Source organism: Pezoporus flaviventris, unplaced genomic scaffold (genome assembly GCF_033815535.1).
Source record: "Pezoporus flaviventris isolate CSIRO_AGI_PZ_B2104156 unplaced genomic scaffold, CSIRO_AGI_Pfla_v1 ptg000001l, whole genome shotgun sequence".
NCBI lineage: Eukaryota > Metazoa > Chordata > Aves > Psittaciformes > Psittacidae > Pezoporus > Pezoporus flaviventris.
The window spans coordinates 38419518-38440674 of record NW_026892549.1 but is presented as its reverse complement, the minus strand read 5'-3'; the positions used below and the strand labels follow the sequence as shown (position 1 = coordinate 38440674).

General features: G+C 39.6%; 1 protein-coding gene across 7 annotated transcripts in view; it reads right to left on the bottom strand.

Annotated features, from left to right (window-relative positions):
• The window catches only part of CERS6 (ceramide synthase 6), a 122654-nt gene that overhangs the window by 83528 nt on the left and 17969 nt on the right, over nt 1-21157 (bottom strand). For all 7 annotated transcript variants that reach the window (XM_061452647.1, XM_061452656.1, XM_061452679.1 and 4 more), the window contains 2 exons: nt 3914-4019; nt 1137-1267 (listed from right to left, as the gene is read on the bottom strand). In XM_061452647.1, coding sequence (XP_061308631.1) covers nt 1137-1267; nt 3914-4019 — 237 coding nt within the window. The remainder of the gene's footprint in view (nt 1-1136; nt 1268-3913; nt 4020-21157) is intronic.

Below are 21157 nucleotides of genomic sequence, written 5' to 3'. Positions count from 1 at the left end.
TGAATGATAAAACTGTATATTCCACACACACACACACACACCCCTCTCTCTCTGGCTGGCCTGCAGTGTTACAGTGATTTCTTTACTTGCAGTTTCTTAAAAAAATAATTTAAGAATTGTTAAGAATAAAAAAAAAACAGCACCACCACAACCAACACCCCCACAACACAAAACTTGGAAAACTAGATGAACTAAGATTTGCCTTCCAACTTAAGTAGCTTTCCTCTATTTCTGCTGACATTTCTACCTAACACTTCTTTCCCTGCTAAAAAAAAAAAACATAACTAGAGTTTTAAAAGCAGCAATAACACAACTACATGACCAACAGGTTAGAATAAAGCCAATACTTGCTTATGGCCTCAGCAAGATTTTGTGAATGCTCCTTCCCTGGCAGTATTACAGGCCAGGCTGGACAGAGCCTTGGGTGACATGGTCTAGTGTTAGGCATCCCTGACCACGGCGGGGGGGTTGGAATTAGATGGTCCTTTCCAACCCTAACCATTCTGTGATTCTATACTCAGCTGGCATGAAAACATAACTTAAATACTAAAACCAATGGAGTCTAATTAGAAAAATGACCTTTACGTAGATAACCAGCTTGTAGAGCAGCTGGGTGCTGGGAAAGATTCCTCAGAAGAAAACACTGGCAGCTGAAACTTCCTAGAAAGCATAGGAGCATTTAGCTTCTCCGAGTTCAGTGCACCCGAAAAAATGGGCTAGTAAAGGGGACAAGCCTAGGATGAGAACAAACAAACATAGGGTTTACTAACCGAATTGACTTTTATCTTTGCTCCTCCATCTCAGATCTTTGTCAGGTTGTATACCTAAAGGTGGTGCTGTGCAGATAGATTCCAACCCTAGCACCAAGCAATTTGTCTTAAAAGATCAGGCTGGCATCCTGACAGTATAGAATCACAACCACCTGATTTTTGACAGCTTTTCAACATTGAAAGTACATGAAAAGTACAATGTGACTCCTTCAGAAGAAAGGAGATTGTTTTTCTCATTCAAGAAGTTAGATTCTATCCGTTTGTATCATTTTCTACCCATCTACAAAAATACCCATGAAGAACAAAGGAGCAAACTGATGAGGACACAAGCTCAACAAGACCCAAGAAGAGAAAGAGCATCCTTACATGCTCTCACAGAACTTCGTAAGAGTGCTGGGCTTTTCCTGGTTGCGTCTTTGTCGAAACCAACGTTGAATGCTGCGTACATCCCAGTCCAGCTGCTTGGAGAGGCCCTCCAGCCTCTTCTCATCTGGATGCTACAGAACAGAGAAGGATAAACATTATGTCTTTACCCAACTGAAGTGAACCACTGTAATTGCCCCTTGATGTCTTACAAGCTGCCTGTTGGACACATGGATACAAAGAAATAAAATTACTTTCACAGAAATTTCTGCTTACAGATCCACATCAAAATAAGCTTACAGTGACTATTATTAATCTAGAAGGACATATGCTATAATATTGCAGGAGGTTATTACTATTAAGAAACTTAAGGAGGACAACGGCACAAAATCTTGCTTGAAACTAGGAAAATGATGAGAAGTAGTGATTGAATGCCATGAATTTCTCAGACAGTGGGGCTTTGAAACATCACCCTACCCCGCCGCAGGACACATGCTATGGCCTGCATCCCCTTGCATCAGGATCTTTGTCCTATAGATTGTTGCAGTAATGAAGATTATTTGACAGACATGGAAAGAAGATATATTCCATGTTTGTACATGTTCACATTAAAAAATATGAGGTCATTAAACAAAGTAGCAAATTCAAAAGGAAAATCACCTTGACAACAGGGAGAAATGATTTTTTTTTCCTGTAAAATTTGCTACACACAATTATTCTCCAAAGCAGCAAATGTGGAGCTCTCATTTTGTTAGAGTGGCTGTAAACCAGTGCAGATGTAAGGCAAAAGGCTATAGTTTGAACAGTATATGGAGAGGAGCAGTACAGGCCACACTTCCAATCACTCAGCAATTCTACGCATACAGTACTGCATGGGGACTATTTATCTATTTTCTCCTGATCACATTATTTTTTTAAGGAAACAGAAGAAGCTTTTGGACAATCCGTTTTCTGGAGTTTCAGCTTTATTTCTGCAAGCCAGTTACATACATTGAATGAGATACAAGAGCTGCCATTATAAAGACTTTTTTGAATGTTCCAAGAGGTAAAACAGCAAAGCTTTTGTCAGGCTGAAGATTCATCTATCGGCTTCCAGGAAAAGACAGGAAAGAAAGGAAATGGAAGGGAAAGGATGACAGAAGGGTAAAATATTTGTCATCCATCTCAGAAAAAAAAAAAAAAAAATGGTTTTCTTATCAACCCAAAGTAGCCACTATTTTATCAATGGAAGGTTAGGAAAAACCATTCTCTGTAACTTTAGAAAAATCTAGTCAGAGTTTGACTAGAGAGACCTGTTGCACGTGACTCAAAAAAAGACAGCTAGGTAAATCAGATGGTTTCCTTGAGAGCACCTACCAAACAGCCCTACCAAAACCTCACAGGAAAGCAGATACGTTCTTTGCGAGCGCTTTGCACTTGTCTCCATGCACTGGGTGCTGGGAACTGTGTGCCGGCTCCTAACATGACTCTCAGACTTTCACTTCACACACCCAGGCCCTGTGTTGGACTAGCAGATTCTGCAAGGAAAAATAAATTTAAATAAATAAATAAATAAATCCCATTTGTTCTTCCCTTAGCTGAGTCTGGGCCAGAGCACATGTGCTGCAGCTTTTAGAAACAAGGTTATGTGTGACTCCCTCCCTGAAAACAGGACATAAACCACAAGTGCCACAGTGATCTCAGAATAGGGTAGGAGACATGAGCAAGACAGATCCACAGCATATTTCACTGTTCCTGACACTGAACCCAACTTTGCCTAAGACTTTAATACTCTCTGAAGTTTAGGCTGATGCCTTTGCCATGGTGTGCTTAGCTTTAGCCTGAAGCCGAGGTGGCACTGGGAAGTTCCTGAAGAACTTCATCCTCCTGGCCTCCACAGGCCTTCCTGCTACAAAATGACCACTGACCACTGGGGTTTTCAGTGTTCCTACTGATCACTCATCTCATCACTGTTCACTGCTATGGAAAAGGTCAGGATGCTGCAGAAGCATGGACAGAGTTTTAGTTGAGATGTCATACAGTGAGAGTTGCAGAGACAGAGATAGCAGCAGCAGACAAACACTTGTACTGTGCAAAAAGGTAAAAGGTTTGCAAGCTTCAAAACATTATTTTTTCAGGTTCCCCACCACTTTTCTACCACCCCCTCTCTCCAAATTTCAAAGGACATTCATCACAACATAAACAGCTAGGACACCAGCAAGCCACCATCATCCTGTGCTCAGGCACCTTCCCTAGAAGGAACAGCTTTGAAATTTCATGGAAAACAGTAAGGCAAATCTTACTGACTCACAATTCTCTTTCTTTTACTTAAGGGAGAAAAAAAACAACAACAACAAAAAAAAAACAACCAAACCAAACCAAAAACCCCAAAAAAAAAAAACCCACAAAAAATAAACCAACAAAAAAACACCCCAAAAAACAACACCCCAAAACCACTCAAAACCAAAACCACACAAAGCCATCGAAAAACCCAGAATGTTTTTTTTGGGTTTTTTTTTTTTTTTTAGTTTTTAAAAGATAAACAGCAAAACAAAGTAGGTGGCCATATGGCACCTACACAGTATAACAACTCTGTTTTGTTTAAAAGCTTACAGGAAACATCACAAAGGGATGCACAACTGTTCCAACTGGCATACAATAACAACCTTGACATTTCCATGGTCAGCTTTTAGCTGTAAAAATGCATCACTACATTTAGCAGTTAGCTTTGTTTTATTCAGCTATGGTTTATAGTTCTGTATCCCATTTTATAAGGTTAATATTACAATTAAATACTCCACCTTTGTAATAGCTGTGAAAACTTTTTCCAGAATAGCATTAGGTTGAGCTTTCTGTGGTCCGTTGGCTTGGACTTTAAGGCCTAAGGCACATGGTTTAGCAATGAACCTGTGAAAAACAGAAGAATGAAAAAAGGAAATAAGCTAAATCCTTCAGTTATTTACTCCATTACTGTTATCAATCAATTATGTGCAGTAAACACCCAAATATTATAACTCCCCCAACAAAAACAATACTTAGCCTTACAGCTCAGAAGTAGGCTCATAGACAGAATTTCATTGCAAAGTAACATCACTTTGAAGGATGAAAGAAACTCTGCGGAGCACATGAAACACAGGATTTTCTTTCATGTTGTAAAAGAGAAAAGACAGAACAAAAGCATGAGACAAATGCCTCCTAGAGAAGCACCAACTAATCAAAAGAGCAGGGCAGCTTGCAGAGATGAAGAGCATGTAATATTCTCCATACAGAGCCTTTTTCATAAATTGGTTTCCAGAGTAGCTACTGCCTCGGGACTCCTTTTGCACAGTGGAAATTCAAACCAAGTCCTTAAAGGCAGTAAGCACTTAAGCTTCCCAGTCAATACAATTTTCTAAACGATAAAGTTTAAACGGTGTTGAGCCATGCCTCAAAGTCTTTGCTCTTCCTCCAAACTCTTCTGCTAAAATATGAAGCTGTCACAGATCCAAACACTCATCCATAAATTCATCCAGTTTACAAACTGGGTGTCTCTGGTACATTTTAAGCACTGTTTCAAGCTACAACTGCCGTTTCTGCTACATTTAAGACAGCACACTTGATTAAAGAGAATTAAGCCCTATGCAATGTCACAGTGGTTACAGCAAAAGCATTTGGTAAAGAAAAATGGATGATGCCAGACCACCTTGTTTTTCCAAGAAAGAATTCTTGGTACACTGATACTATTCCCACATGAAAGCCAGTTCTAAAGCCTGAAATAATTTTTGGTGACTATTTGCAAGGTGAGTGGGAAGTCATATATCCAGACACATGCAGTGTATCAGTAAGCTTGTTATTTGATCCTTGTATGTTACAAGAGAAAAAAAAAAACACCACAAAACAACTTATTACTTATTTTTTTGCAGTCTGGATTGGCAGTAGATTGCAACTGTACTGCTAGCTCCATAGCATCAACCTAACCAATGGCACTGCACAAGGTATAAATTCACCACTTTAGGGTTAAGAGCTTTGGCGATACCAGTTTCACTGAGGAACGTGAGAAGAAAGCAGTCCAGGTTTCTGCTCAAGAAACAGAAGCATATAAACTCTGTACATGTTATATGTACATACACTGTAATCTAGCCACACTGGAAATTTGAGTGTACAAGGTGACAAAAGAAGCAAGAATTGTGTTGTCTGGTTCAACATGGACATAACCATACTGGTCATTGCTGTTAGGTGATAACCAAAACGTAGCTGAAGAAGCTAAGAAAATGCTCATGGGGTTTGATTTCAGAAATTTAGTTTTTAATTCTAAGAAGTTGTAAAACACTTCTACTCATGTAACAGAGGGGCTGAGATTCTTAGCATCTATGTCGATGTTTTGTACCAGAAAGCCAAAAACCACTCAAAAGTTCCAGTCTTCACTACTGAAGAAATTAAATTTCCTGAAGAAAACGCAATAGAGCCAAAAAGCGGAGCCTAAGTCAGACTTTAAAGGGGATGTCAAACAGTGTTCAAGTTAATTTTACAAAGCCTTATAGGAAACACTCTAAAAGTAGAGACAGGGCAGAGGAGTGCTGTAGGTAGAACAAATAAAAGAAATTAAAGACAACTTTATCAGCTTCAGGCATTCAAGGAAGAACCCAAGCTCAGCCTTAACCACCACCAGCAAGATCAAGAAACATTCGCTAAATAGACACAAAATAAAACTTGTTTCACATGGATTTTCTGAGCACTTGCAAAGTCAGTCTCCTCTGAAGTAAGACTTGATTTGGGAATTTTGTCTGTTTATAGGGTATGGGTTTTTTTGTTTGGTTGGTTGTGGGTTTTGGGGTTTTCTGGGGTTTTTATGTGGTGTTTTTTTTTTTGTTTGGTTTTAAATGCCTGTATCTTTCAACTGCTGTTTTGTTTTTCTCCTTCTGCCAAGCAAAGGAATGACAGAGCCATGCTATAGCTCCAATAGAAAGGCAGTTCCCTAAACATGCCAATTGAAAAGAAGAAAAGAAAAGAAAAGAAAAGAAAAGAAAAGAAAAGAAAAGAAAAGAAAAGAAAAGAAAAGAAAAGAAAAGAAAAGAAAAGAAAAGAAAAGAAAAGAAAAGAAAAGAAAAGAAAAATAATTTGGTAAAATCAAAATCAGATTAAAACGTCCAAGTTAGAAAAATTCCACAAGGAGCAATTCCAACAAGCTTCATGCTGAGCTGATCTTCATTTAAATCTAAGCAAATCAGCTAAGTCTGCTTAAACGCCATTCTTAAAATGACATGCATCACTAATGAACAGCCTAGATAAATCCAGGACAAAGCACAGTGTTTGCCTAGATTTTAAAAACAGAAGAAAATTTTTATATTGATATTATACTCATTACCTAAAACAAAACACATTTTCTGCTTCTGGTATTTATTTAACAACAATATAATTACTTATTTTTTCTTCCTCTGCTGCTTATGCTTTTCACATGCACTGGAGGAATGGGCATATGTCCATAAGGACAACAAAGCACAGTAAGTACATGTATAGGGAATGCAGCTGCAATACACAGGATGATCTTGGCCAGTTACGTCAGGGAGGAAAGGACAGGGAAAGCTTAAAAAAGCCCACAAAGGTCTGATATGCTTTTGTGATATGCTACTGATATGCTTTTGTGGTCCTTCTCCACATCTGAAAAAAAGCTTTAAAAAGAATTCCCTCAGGTGATTGTTAATTCCTATTAGGACATTCAAGGAAAATAAAGCAATTTCAACAGAAACCTTTTATATGCCTGCAATACTGAGCAGGTCTGACCACCAACTCAGGTGTGCAAAAGCCAAGTCCACATGATTGCCTTTGGTGGAACTGGTAAAATTTAAGAGATATTTTTTACTTTTCATACAAAAACTTAATAAATTCAAGCCATATTTTGCAATATAAAAATTGGTTTTCAAGGTTAAAATATAACTTTAAAATAGAATTCAATCAATAGGATCGCAAATGTCGCACCAGGTGTCATAAAAAGCATAATTAACATAATTCTCACTAACAGTTTTCCATAATAAACAGATTCATAAGTAAACAAAGCAGAATTAATGCTTGATACATGTACAAACTATGAGCATTTTGCCAAATGTTGCACTTCTTAAAAGCGCTATTCATTTTTTCCATTTCTGCTAATGCTGTGCAATTCAGTTCCCTAAGCAGTCTTACTGAAACCCACGGGACTATTTATTGCATAAGGTACTGCAATTAAGAGGGAATAACAATTGTGAAAGAGTAAAGTGAGCAAAATCGAGTATATTGCCAGCTTTTCTCTTTAAAACATGTAAATCTGAACAACGCCACACTAGTATTTATTTTTTTCAGTGGATTCCAATACAGCTGAACTGAAAGCTGATATTCAATTACACAGAAATTAAGGACAAGCACATTCTGCTGAATGCAGCCCCATCTATTCTGGATCTAGAAACGAAAGACTAACATAAACAAGGGAATTAAACTCAGAATTCAAGAACCTTTTTAAAGGCAGCTTCTTCATTCACAGTCTAAAGCCACATTTAAAAACAAAACCAATCCAAAAAGCCCACAGCCAGCCAGTTCAGGCAACGTAGGTTACTGCAGAGCATTGGAGTGGGAAGCACTCTGTCTCTGCAGGCCCATAAATACTGCCCCCTTTGCCTGCAGACAAACATCTCTGAGTGTTCCATGCCCCTGAAGGCAGGTGCTAGTTTGCATTCTGGATTTTGTCTGTTTTTTCTCAAATCCATTATTTACAACAGCAACAGCTTGACCTTACACTCCACCTCAAACTCAGAGGTCAGCTTCTCCTCTAAAAAGGGGTCAAGAAACCCTTTACAAAATGATCCCCCAACTCGCCTACAGCATTAAAAGAAGTACTATTTCACCAGAAGTATGCAAATTTGTTCACAAACAAGCACCATTTTGGGTTTCTCACTTGTCCTTTAACAAACGCCAACTAGACAAAGACAGTGGCTATTACAACAGATGGCAGGCAGAAAAAGAATTTAAAAAAAAAAAAACAAAACCCAAACCCACAAAAGAAAACCAACAACCAAAAAAAACCCAAGCTGTACCAAAACCCACCACCAGCACCATCACAACAATAAAAGAAGGAAATTAAAAATTGCTGTGGTGGAGGAAGGTATTAAGTGATCACAGCAGATGCTGTGCTGCATAGACTGAGAGGAGGATACCCCATGGCCATCAGCCCTGGCAAAAACAAAACCCTAAACCTGCAGACTCTTCAGAAGCCATTCCCAATACCCCACGCTAAATGTCTAATTCCTCACATTCATAAAATTACAGCTTAAAAATATGCTGGCTCCACTTCCTGGGAACTCCACACCCTGTGAAAGTTTCTCTTTAGAAATATGAATAGGTCAGATCTGCCATAAGCACGAACCATTGTGGGCACATAACTGCAGTATCACTGATAAAATAACCTTCAATGAAAGAGCAAGGAAAATGCCCCCTCTAACTCACAGAGCACTTTCTGTTCTCCTTTAATGGCTATTTGAACCTCACTAATTAATTACCATGTAACCTTTTACTTTACTGCTTTTCATCTTGACAAACTGCATAATTTTAATCCTGGAATTAACTAGAAATGGCAGTGTTGACCCTCAATAATACTTGGAGGCTGATGTTTATTAGCACTAGCAAATTCTGCGTTAAACAAACATTTTTTCAAAGTATCGCATTAAGGAGGAAGAGATAATTTTTGCATCTTTTTAATTTTGGTCAGAAACTAATACATAGCAACTCCTTAGTCATCTGGGGCACTGGAAATATGGGCACTCTTACGTCACACGAATGCGGCATTTCCATACCAGCAAGTCATCTCCCATTTCTGAGCTGACCACAGTGGATGCCCTTTAGCAAATCCATGCCTGAATTTCCCAGCAGCTCTGCAGATGCTCAACCACCACAGAGCCCACTACAGGTAAATAGGAATTACAGGGTTTTTAAGAGCTTAAAAGGTCTGCAAGAATTAAGGTTTTCCAAACAGGGCCAAAAAAAACCAACCACAAGACCATTAAGCTAACAGGGCCGATGAATATTTGATTCATGTAGTTAAATATGCCCTTTTTTTTGTTCTTCCATGTAAGGGGAGATATAAAGAAAATACTCAATGGTCTGTTCTAAACTTTCAATTTCAAAACTATCAGTCTTAAAATAACTGACAATGTTAGCTGGCAAGTGCTACACGTTAACCAGTTCAAAGCAGGTTTGGATTCCTTCCCATGCCCTTTGAAGTGATAAAATTATACTACTTTGCAATGCTTATTTGTCAAATGTTTCTGCTTTATTTAGAAACTCACTTCATTTCACCAACATTCCTTCTAGAACTAGAGAGCAAGAATCCAGAAACTGAAAATCATAAACCTTTCCCCACTTTTACTGAGGTAAGTAAGTAAAGGGAAAAAGAGAAATTAACTCCCCAAAACAACACACCAAACCCCACAACTACCTCCCCTCTCTCAAACTGAAACTACACAAGCTGGTAAGAAAGTGCCTCAGGAATGGGAAACAATAGACTGAATGAACAAAAATCTGTTATAAATTCCCCACCACCACTGCAGGAGGAGAACAACTTACTATCTGATCCTTGACTTTCCTACACTGTCCTCATTTAATCCGCAATAAAAGCTACTGAACTCATGTCTGATTATTTTTACAAAAGGATAAGGACAAGATTATCCATTCAAGGTAACCTAAATCAAAACAAGGTTCTTTAACTTAGATGAAAAAGAGTGTTTAAAACCGGCATACCTAAAGTAAATCACCACCATGAGAGACAGAGATGCAAGAAGTCTTACGCAGCCCCACACCCAGGAATAATGGCCAACAAAATAAGCTTAGATTTATTTTTTGTTTAATTTATGGATTTCTTCTGTCAGATTTAACACACTGCCCTGCCATTCACATGCAATATATTTTAAATGTTGCTGCATATCAAGAAGGCTTCTGAAATCTCTTAATTTTATAAAGTAAAACTTTCAAACTACATTCACTGAGACAAGTACCCTGTCAGCACCTTGACCTTAAACATCTCCTGAGGTTTGCAAGCAAACACTAAATTCATTTCAGTTTCTACCTTGTTACTGTCATTTCTTAGTTTTGCATCAACCTTCTTGTTTCTCTTGAGTCTTGTTACAGCAATGACTTTTTCTGTCTAGGTGTAACACATTTTAATGGCTAACAGGTTGTGTAAAATCTTCTCCCCACAAATTAGAAAACCATTTTTCCTTTACGTGTTTCAAGCACAGAAAGCTTCTTCCCCCCCCCCCCCCCCCCCCCTTAAACAACTGTATTTGGCAGACAAATTCAATATGGAAGCCCACTCACAAATTTTCAAGAGAGAAAAGCTAAGCTAGTGCATATTTCACACATTTTAAAACATGTTTGTTGATCACAGCTTGAACCCTTTTGTCTTTCATTTTTATCAAAAGTAGGTCATATCATGGAGCAACAAAGAGGACTAACGCCTTCTTAGTACAGCCTAAAACTTAAGAATCCCATACATCCCCTAACCAACAATCTATTTTCCAGGAAGATAAATCAGTCTTGCAAAAAGCATCTGCATAAAATCACCCTGGAGACTGCTCCTACATGATTTGTGCTAACAGATTAAAAATTTCATGAAGCCATCAGGCAGAACCCTGGCTACAAAGTCCCCATAAGCACAGAGAATACGCATTTTTGCTTTAGCTTTTCATGTCCACAAAGACATTTGAGTTAAATGCTTGCCAATGCACAATGAGAGTTTGAATTTTCCCTTCTTGTGCTGGGGATACATCTACATCGAGAAATTTAAGCAAACTATGGTGAATGTGAAGTGTAGGGAGCATCTGAGTCATCTCCAAGCATAAAGAACTCTAGTTTGAGCTAAGTGGTATACTTTGATTACATACATACAGCATCTTTATCAACCTGGTAAAAAAAATCTCAGCTGGACACAAGCATAGTGAAGTGATGCTTGCATTAATGATTACTCATGTTGTTAACATGAGCCAACTGCAAGCTCAATAACAAAACAAAGACAAACCCATAAAAACCCCACAAAACCCACCAAAACCAACAAAAGCAAGCAAGCTATTCCTGCAAATTAAATGTGCCTGCCAAATCTCACTGTTTCCTATCAGTATATTTACAAATACCAGGAAATGCAGTTATATCCAGCACAAATCCTTCTCTGTGCTAAAGAGATACCCAAATCTCTTTTGAAGAGTTTGGCTCCCTTTTTGAAAGACTGATGCAGAACAAATTTTCCCAGCTCATCTACTTCATGGTCTCTAAACAGAGATTGTTCCAGGGATTTATGATTACAATTGTCTAACTTGTTGGACATTGCTTGCTGGTTTTAAACAGAAACAATCTAAATTTGCTCTAGCTACAAGGATGACTGAAAGCAGAAGAGGCTTGTTTCTAAGCAGATGCTCAACAGATTTACTGCTATGGCACACAAAAACAGTTGCTGAATTTGTTTTTGTTATCTTTGTATAGCTGACCTACTTAATTCAGAAGTTACTTGTACCACTAATTTTTTTTTTTTTTAAAGGTAGAAAAATCTTAATAGTCCTAGGAAAAATTCAGTAGATAGCTAGGGTAGTCACTCCAGTATACCTATCCCAGCATTGATTTTGACTTTATGTTTTCCAACACCTTCTGCTACAGAAGGCCCACCAGGATACAATGTCTGAAGCACAGGCAGGGGTCTTTACCATGTTAACCTGATCCAATAGCTATACACGAAACTTAACTTCACCAAAATTTTGTAGGTCAAATAGGTCACAACTCTGACAGTGAAACCTTTTCAAAGGTAAGAAGCTGCCTGTATAAGCAAAAGGCCTAGCACACGATTCAGTAAGTCAGCAAGAACCTTTTGCTGAGGAGCAGCACAAGCACTGCCTCAGAGGGCACTGTACAGGAGAGCTCAAATGTGACCCTTTCAAGGGGACCTATTACCAACCCTCTCAAAATGACTTCAGAAAAGCACGTATCTGCTCCTGAGATGTCCAATACTTCTCCTGCTGTTAAAGAAATGAATTTGTAGGCTTAAATTAACAGTTTAAACTAACAATAGTGTGTGACCTTAAGCTAAGGTAGTAAAATACAGCAAGCTGCTCTTAATTACTGACACATAGGGAATAAGGAATGTCTGGCTGACAGGGAAAGGAACATCATGAGACTGGTAACAACTAAGGCAGCAGGAAGTAAAACCAAGGATGCTAACCTTCAAGATAAGGGAGACTGGAACAGAACAAAAGCAAGGACATACCAACTACTAACTTTGCACTACCTTGTGAGCATGTGCAAGCACTGAGATTATTATGTAAACATGGTGAGGAAGACTATCAGTGACCACCAGAGACCCCTACTCAGCAAGAAAATACATGCGTAATTAGAATGCAAGTATTATAATTAGTTCCTGGAAATCTCATGAATATGTAAATAATTTCCTGGGGAAAAAAACAACCACTAAATATGCATGAGTATGCCAAATATATAGCTGCTACCGGCAAGTAACGGGTGTGCTCACCTTTGCAAAACTATTCACATGTGCACCCAGTGCTGCAAATAAAGAATGACTGCTTCCTAAAACTCCAAATCGAGTCTTAGAGTTTCTCCAGCCGACTTTTGCAATAGCAAATTGGCCATTATTTTCACCCCAGCATCATTATCCCATACCTCCCACCAAATTATACAAACTAAGCACTATACTGTGGAACCCATGTTTCTAAAACTAAAAAGCTAACCAGCTTGCAAGAATATTCAGCGTTCTGAATTAGTGACCTTTTCTCTTTCTTTGGCTCAAACTATTAGACAGCATTTACACTCACTGGAGGGGGAGAAAAGATTGCTGGAAAAATCAATGCTTTGGGGTTTGGGGGAGGTTGTATTATTTTTTTGTTGCTGGCTATTTTTTTTGAGTGTGTGGTTTTGGGTTTTCTTCGTTGTTGCTAGGTTTTGTGTTGTTCTCCCCCAAGGCTTTGGAAGCTTCTTGTCAATGTTTTGACCTGAGAAACCTTCCCAACAAGCAAACATGTTTTTTGACCTCATCATTCTACAAAGTTTCATTAAAAGACTTTGAAAAAAACAACCCAAAACCCAGCCCACACATTGATCACCAATGTCCGGCTACTTCCTAAACACGGAGCTGGGAAACTATTTGAAACCCTCCCTAACAAATGGTATTGCTCATCCCTCATAATAAAAATCAAAGTACATGTCAAAGTGGGAGTAGAAAAAGTCATCTACTACAACACTTGGACCTCAGGGAATGTGTCTGGCAGCAGCCTGCAGTGCTGCTGAGGGCTGGTGGCACTAATGGTGTAGAATGAGAAACTGTTCACCTAAGGCAATGGAACGTAACCCAATACTTTACTGAGCGAAGGTATTTGCTGGGAACTAGCATGGGCAGCATCCTAGAGATCAGTGGTGGCAGAAGCAGATGCATCACTACACATGGGCTCTGTTGGGCTTGCTCCATCGGCCAGGCACCCCTCTGGAATACCAGTCCCTAATACTCAAGTACTGCCACAGACCCTGTAATGCTCCAGTGCCACTCCCATGCATTTTTCTGCCTTTCAATATGAAATATGCTTTCCTTTAATATATTAAAGATGGATATAAAAAGCAGGCTAAAGAACAGCACTACAGCTGTAACACTTCATGCAATAGCAGTACTGACATGTACACATAAAAACTGTATAAAACTGTCCTATCTCTGCTTGGAAGAGCATGCTTCACCTTCAAAAAGGTTTTAGTAATTTTTCAGCTGGGAAACAAAGCACCCTATAAATTCAGCATATTGTAGTAGCAAAACAGCATTCAGCATCAATGTCATGTAAGTGAAAAAAGATTTTATACAGATCAGTTTGGAGATGATTTGGTCACAGTAATCTGCTTGGGGACAATAGGGGACTCAAGGGCTTTCATCCAAGAGTACTTTCATGTAATAGAAAGTTCCACTTTACTTAACAGTTTGTGAAAGGTAGGTGTGATCAAAAAAAGATTTAGTAGCTGTATTTCAGCTTGCAGGTATACCACTTAGTGCAGTGCTAACACACACCATTTTAAGTAAATAAAACAAATTATCCTCATCACTCAACAGCAGTATTATTAAATGCTTTGTCCTACAGAGTTACTCTTAAGGAACTTGACTGATATGACTGACTCACACCATTCAATTACTGTAAAACTTTTTTTTGCAGCTGGATTTCTCCAAAATTCCTATTGTCCTGCTTTTTTTTTTTATTTTGACTGAAGATACATATCTACAAGTTACACCTCCCCATTGCGCAAGGTCAAAACTTCTACCTTTTTCCTGAGATTTTGCTTCAATCACAAACCCCACAACCAGTAACATCTGTTTGGCTTGAGCTACCTTTGCACACCTAGCAGCCCCTATCACAGGCTGCCAGGCAGACTCCACTGATCATAGCCCCAGTTCACATATTCTGCTAAACACCGTTGTCTCACTGTAAACCTATTTAATCCTTTCTCTCGCAAGTGGAAAGATTAGGAAGGAGTTTATCTCAAGCTGCAGGTTAGTTCATAACAGGACTGACTGGAGCACAGGGTGTTCAGCCACCAGTATGGTAATACCCCAGTGCAGAATCTACCAGCAGCACTCCAGCTGTTTCTCCACTTAGTAAATTACTACAAAAATGGGCACAAACAAAGCCAGCAGCTTGCAAACAGCAGCAGCCATGTTTTCCAAACATGGAAGCTATTTATTTATTTATTCATTAAATATATGCATGCATAAAGTTAGAAGTATTTCAGTTTCTCCTGAAACTGTGAGACCAACAAGCTGAAGCGGGAGGAATTGCATGCTCTCTCCAGAATAGCAACAAGAACTGCACAAATGTAGATAAACGTCACAAATAAATATTCTTGCAGCCAGCTGTCTAATGCTTTCTTTCTTTGTAATGCCTAAAAATAAAGAGTTTAGTCACTCTGTAACTTTCCAAGAGCAGATGAGACAGAGGGAGAAGGGAATGGAAGGGGATATGAGCTCTAGTCCCCCCACATCTCGCACACAATGTCTCCTCCTAGCTGCCCTCCACCAGCATCACCAAAGCTGTAGATGGTCATATGGATGATACAATGCTGAAGATACCACACTCGCATTTTTTGCACACAATAAAATTAGGATACACAAGTCAGGGTCAGAGGTAAAATTCAGGTCTCTCAAATTCTAGCGCATTGCTAAAGATCAGTGGAGATAAAAATATTTTCCCAACTTTGAAAAAGCTGAAGCTTAGGGACTTTCTAGCCCAAAAAAGGCATTTCTGCATGCAGCACTCCCCAAGGAGCTGCCCCTAAGTAACTTGCTGAGCCCATACACACTTTCAATGCTCTGTGGCAGAGCTCCCCAGTGCAAATTCAGTGTGTGAAGACAATCATCTCCATTCTGAACTTGTCAATCAAAAATTTAATTTCTTGTCATTTACTTCTTGCACTGGGTAAAGATAAGCAGTTATTCCCAAAGCATCCTTTCCATGCCACTCCTTACCCTACAGGTTTGTGTCCTACTCCCCTCTGCTGCCTCCTAAAATACAGAGTTGATACATCCCTGTATTTCAGCAAGTCTGGGACAACCAAAGCAAAGAGCCAGCCACAAAACATCTGCATATGAAAAGACACATGGCCCAAAATGGGACTAAATGCTGGGCAGAGAAAAGGGAAGGAAGAAAGCATAGATAGAAAAGGCAAGATTGACAATTTAATTTTTAAATAACAGTAGGTCACCCTAATAACAGTGACTCTGTTCTAGCCCACTAGGCTCTGCAGCATTACTTTATCTTTTACTTTGGTCACATTTTCAATATGTGAACCAAAAAAAAAAAAAATTAAAAAAAGTGGTGAGCCTGTATTTAGAGTAAAGCCGTAGCCAAGGCATACCATTCACTGGCTTCTTGGCAGAGACAGACACTTAATGCAGCTTCCAAGATGCAAAAAGAAGCTGCAGTTACCTGCTACTTGGACACGACCCAAAAGTTGCTAAGTGACTCAGAGCAACTGCCTAAAGAAGTAAAAGCCTCAGCAATTATTCTCATAAATAACAACTCTGCTCACTAGAAAGCCAGTGCTACTCCTCCACATTCCCCTGTGGTAGTTCTTAGCCTGGCCATTGATAGCTCATCTCATCAATGTCTTCTTGTGTTCTAATTTATTTCCTTACTCTGATGTATTTGCTACCAGGAGGCAAAATAATGAAGGATGTAGTTAAAAATCCTACTATTCACTATAACAGCAATCAAGCCACCTGATGTTATTAGAAAAGACTGTAGCAAGTCACAGAACAGAACTGGGCAGCTCAGGAATGCCTACCTAGAAAATATTAAAAGGTGTCTGAAATGATGAGAAATTATACTGTTCACCTAGAACAGGAATTCCTTAACTTACATCAGGTTAGCATGAGTTTTTTGAAAGCCAGCAAGACAGAAGGTGTTTTCATGCAGTGGGGGAAAAAAAAACCAAACACACTAAAAACCCCCAAGACACACAAAAAACCTCCTCAAAATGTTTCAGTGCTTGTCTGGCTCAAGGATCCCACTTTGCTGCCTTCCTCCACAGGTTCTGCAGCCAGTCCCTAAGCAAGGGCAGAAGCTGCACGACCAGCAATGCCCAAACCTCTGCCTTTCTGCTACAAGTGTGCATCTGCATTTGAGAGAATGACCCAGCACAATTTATAAGCATACTCTATTCCTGAACACTGTCATCACACTACCTGGAGAGGCACAAACTTCATGTCTTGAAAGAAGAGCACACACCACAAAGTGTTTAAATATTTGTAAGCTTCCTCTTTGTCCTCCTGAGAGTTTGGTTCCTCAACTGTGGGTGGGCTGTCATGCATACAAAATCATAGATTCAAAATCATACGTTAGGGTTGGAAAGAACCTTAATATTAGAGAGGATTTAAGTATGTGCCTAACTTACTGACAAAGCAGCACCTCTTGTGTAAATCCTGTTTCTCCCTAAATCAAGAGGTAGGACCTGTTTCAGGAACTTTCCCCTCACACTAAATCTTTATTCTGGTGAAAACTGTTCCCTTTGAATAGAGAACAGGCCATGGATACCTCACAGGAGGATAGTTTTATTTTTGTAAGCAATTGAAAGGAGTGGTTGATTTGACTTGGAAGTTAAGTTTTTATTCAAAGAGCTAGGTCACAAAATCATCAAACCTTTTAAGGTGACTTCAAGATTAAGTAATTTTCATCCTGGCTGGCAGACATAAGTCGCAAAAGATGATCAGAATGGTAGTTATTCACTCTATTTTTAATATGTGTGTGAGCACATGCATAAATGTACACAGAAACACACATACAGAAGGCATATGTAATGGCATACATTTATTTGTGCATATGTGCATATTTGTGCATATGTAATTATGCACACTGTATATCTGTGTGTATACACAGTCAAACTTCAGCATGTTGTCGGACTACTCAAATAAAAGAATAGAGTCTTATTTCTTTCCAGATGCTTTGCACAAACTTGGAAAAATGCCCTGTTCCTGACTGGTACAAGAATTTGGTTCCTCAGTTTGTTTCTAATTAGCTTCCAATACAAAAAGGTAAGATATTCATGTAGATATCAGGAAACCTATTTCTGAAGAAGCATGCAGACAAACTACAAAATAAATTGTTTTATCCTTAAATTAAGATTACTTAATAATATAAGGACTGTTCAAAATTTGCAGTTGGAGTTTACAGCTGGGTCCAACTAAGCCACGACAGAGCTTACCAAAGCCAGCTCAGACAGACCCTTTTTGAGAGGTAGTTTCTACCTTCATTTTATGATCATTTAATACCACGCAGACTGATCAAAACATTCAACAAAGAAAAAAAAGCAACTAGTTCTCACTAGCTCCTAAGCTCTCCTGTACATAGTTTACCTTCATCTTCAAATTAATTCTGAATTTTCTTAATGCTTTTCTGTTTGATTGCCACCTCAGTGGGGCACTTTTTCAGAATGGCAGAGACGCAATCTGGAAAGCAGCTGTGGCTCTGCATCCACATGCACAGAGCACACTGCCCTCCGGATGAGCTTACTAACCCCCTATGCACCTCACTGTCTACTGGGGAGCTGGGGAAACTAGTGCCTATTGGAGCACAGGATATACTGCAGTGTTTGAAATGCAGAACCTTTGTCTTCTGCCTTCCATACTGAGGCTTTCCCAAAGCAAACCCCACCATCACAGGCAAACAATGAGTCTTGCACACAAAATACTCATAACACAGCTGACAAGCATCTCATTGTACTCCTAATACGCAATAAACAATTAGTGATCAGACAAAGCAGTGCAAGAACAAATCCTATTAACAAATAATGGGATTTGTTAATGGATCAACCAAACACCACTTTGGAAACAACTCCATGGGCTGCTGCAGCCAGAAACAGCAGCCAGGGAAAGGAGCCGTGCGGCACAATGTGCTGATGGGCTGCACACAGGGCTACCAGCCAGCCACGGGAGCTCACCACATGAAAATAATGCTGGCTCACCAGTTTTGGCAGCAACTGAAAATGCTGTAGTATACATCAAACCAAAGAAATCTCATATCTTGGGTATCTGTGAATCATTTATGCCTTGGATCTATGAGCAAGTGTATTTTGCACATCAAAATACATAAGAAACAGTTACAATTCTATTTTCTTTTAGCTCATTACAAGACTCAGTAACTTGCACACTCCAAATAATCCCATATAGGACACTTGTCTGAACTGTGATTCCCTTCTAGGATTGGTATATAACTGCCTACCTCGACCAGCAGAGGTTTTAAAATAAACAAACAAATAAATTTGGGCAGGTGGGTATTTAAGGGCGCCTGACACTAATGTTTTTTTCCCCAGTGGTTGATACTAGATGCCCTAAGTAGGTAAATGCTGAGAAGGTAACACAAGACATTTCTCTATACCAGTTGGAAAAAAACGAGGAGACAAATTCTCAGTACTGAAAACTAGTCAGAACACTTATCCACCTCAGCAGGTCACAAAATACTTGGAATATAATAGTTACTTCAAGATTTTAAAGTAGCAAGTATTTGTTACTCTTCATTATTTCTGTTTAGGGATGCTGTAAGCCTTCTCATCTCCTTGGGATCATCAGTATTGTCTTGCTTATTTACTTGTTTTTAAACACACCACAGCATGTGCTGCTTGGGATAAAAACTTCTTCTGCACACCACAACCACCACCACATTACAGAGGAACACGACCTCGCTTTGAATTGGTTTAGTATCTTCTATTAGAATATAAAACTAGAAACTAATAACCAAAACTGGGAACCAACATGAGCTATTATAATGCATCCTGGAAGATCTTTACACAACTGTAGACTCTGAGTTTTACTTTTTTAAATGGGAAGAAACATGGTTTCTAAGACTGGTCATCAAGTAATTCCTATTTAGGAGTATAACTAAAAAGTCAAAAGGAAAAACATTCTGCCTTTAAAATAAGCTGTGACCAAGCAATGTGAGCGTGTGCCTTGAGCAAAGATGCAAATTAACCTAGCCCAACCATCAAAACCCATCCAGCACAACTGAGACACAAACACACTACCTTGTTGGGCATCACCTCTGCCATAGGTCTTCAGGGCATGTCCCATTGCTCCAGGTACTGCAGTAAACTGAGCATTCTGTTGTGCAGAGAATTACAAGACAGCTCAGTGGAAAAAGCACAAAAGCTGTTTATCAGGGTAACTAGTACGGTGGTCTGACAACTCAACAGAGGCAAAAGCCAGTCTCTCACCCAGCTGGGTTACAGATTAGCCATGTGTAATATTGCTGCACTTGAAACTGTGGAGTGCTGTACACGTGGCAAGAGGTGGAAGAAAGAAGGAGATGGAACAGGGTACAAAAACACCTAGGCAGGACTTATTTTGAAGACTTACCCATACAGCCTGTTTGCCCAGGCAAATAGAAGCATTTATAGCCCACCATATGCACTTGGCCAGTGTGCTAAGACTCTTGCACTTCCCTGTTGCATACACTCCAAAACATTCAGCATGCATGACAGTTAAGTGTCGGCACGGTGCCTGAGCTGCAGCAAGGCTTTGCAAGCACTGAGAACACTTGGTAATTACCAACTTTACACAGAATTATAGATCAAACTGCCTTCTCTTGAGAACAAATTAGACATGACATCTATATATGTCAGGATATATGACAAAGTATCACAGACGAAGACTGTAGCTCACTTACAGTGGGACTGGAAATGTCAGGCCAGCAGATAGAGTGCTTCAGAAGGATACTTGCAGCTCCTGCGAGCAGGCACCTCCTTTCAGCTCCTGGGCTGACAGTCACTTTCTTGACATGCATGTCAGTCATTTTCCTCCAGAGAAACGTTACTGACACAACTTGGCTCCAGATGAACATGACCACTGCCTCCACACTTAGAGCCAGGAACACAGGAAAAAAACAAGTCTCCAGAATGCCCAGAACTATGGTATATCGCAAATTCTACTTTAGAAGAGGAAAGAGTGATGAATTTACTCCACTGCCAAAATCAGGTTCTACCTACAGGAATGTCTTTTCAGCTTCAGAGAAAAAACAGAAGGATGGAAGAAGGAGGGCTGGGGACTGCTGTTACACCAAAGTTACAGCATGCATCAGCATGCAGAAACGATCTTTTTCCATGCCTAAAGCAAGTGAATACTGTGGACTGACACACAGAGGCCAGCTAAAGAGAGGGACAACCTTTGAGGAGTTCCCACAAAGCCTACAGAACCTTTCCTGGTCCAATCACCACCTTTGCTTTGCTCTTTTCCTATGACTGCAGCACCCTCCTTGCCAACTGAGAGCTGGAAACTCTTGTCTTCAAGAGCCTCTCAAGCTGACAACAATCAAAATTGGAGCCACAGCCAGTGCCATAAGACAGCAGAGAACCCGACAAACTGTAAGAAACTGCAAAGTTGCATGAAGCTGTGCTTCATGTAGCCACTGCCCACAGCACACTGAAGAGAGCCTCAGTCCAGGGAGAGTATGGAGCCAGGGTATAACCAGCAAGGATGGGCTTATACAGTCTCCCGATGCAGTTTCTGCTAAATCTCAGAGCTGCTTCAG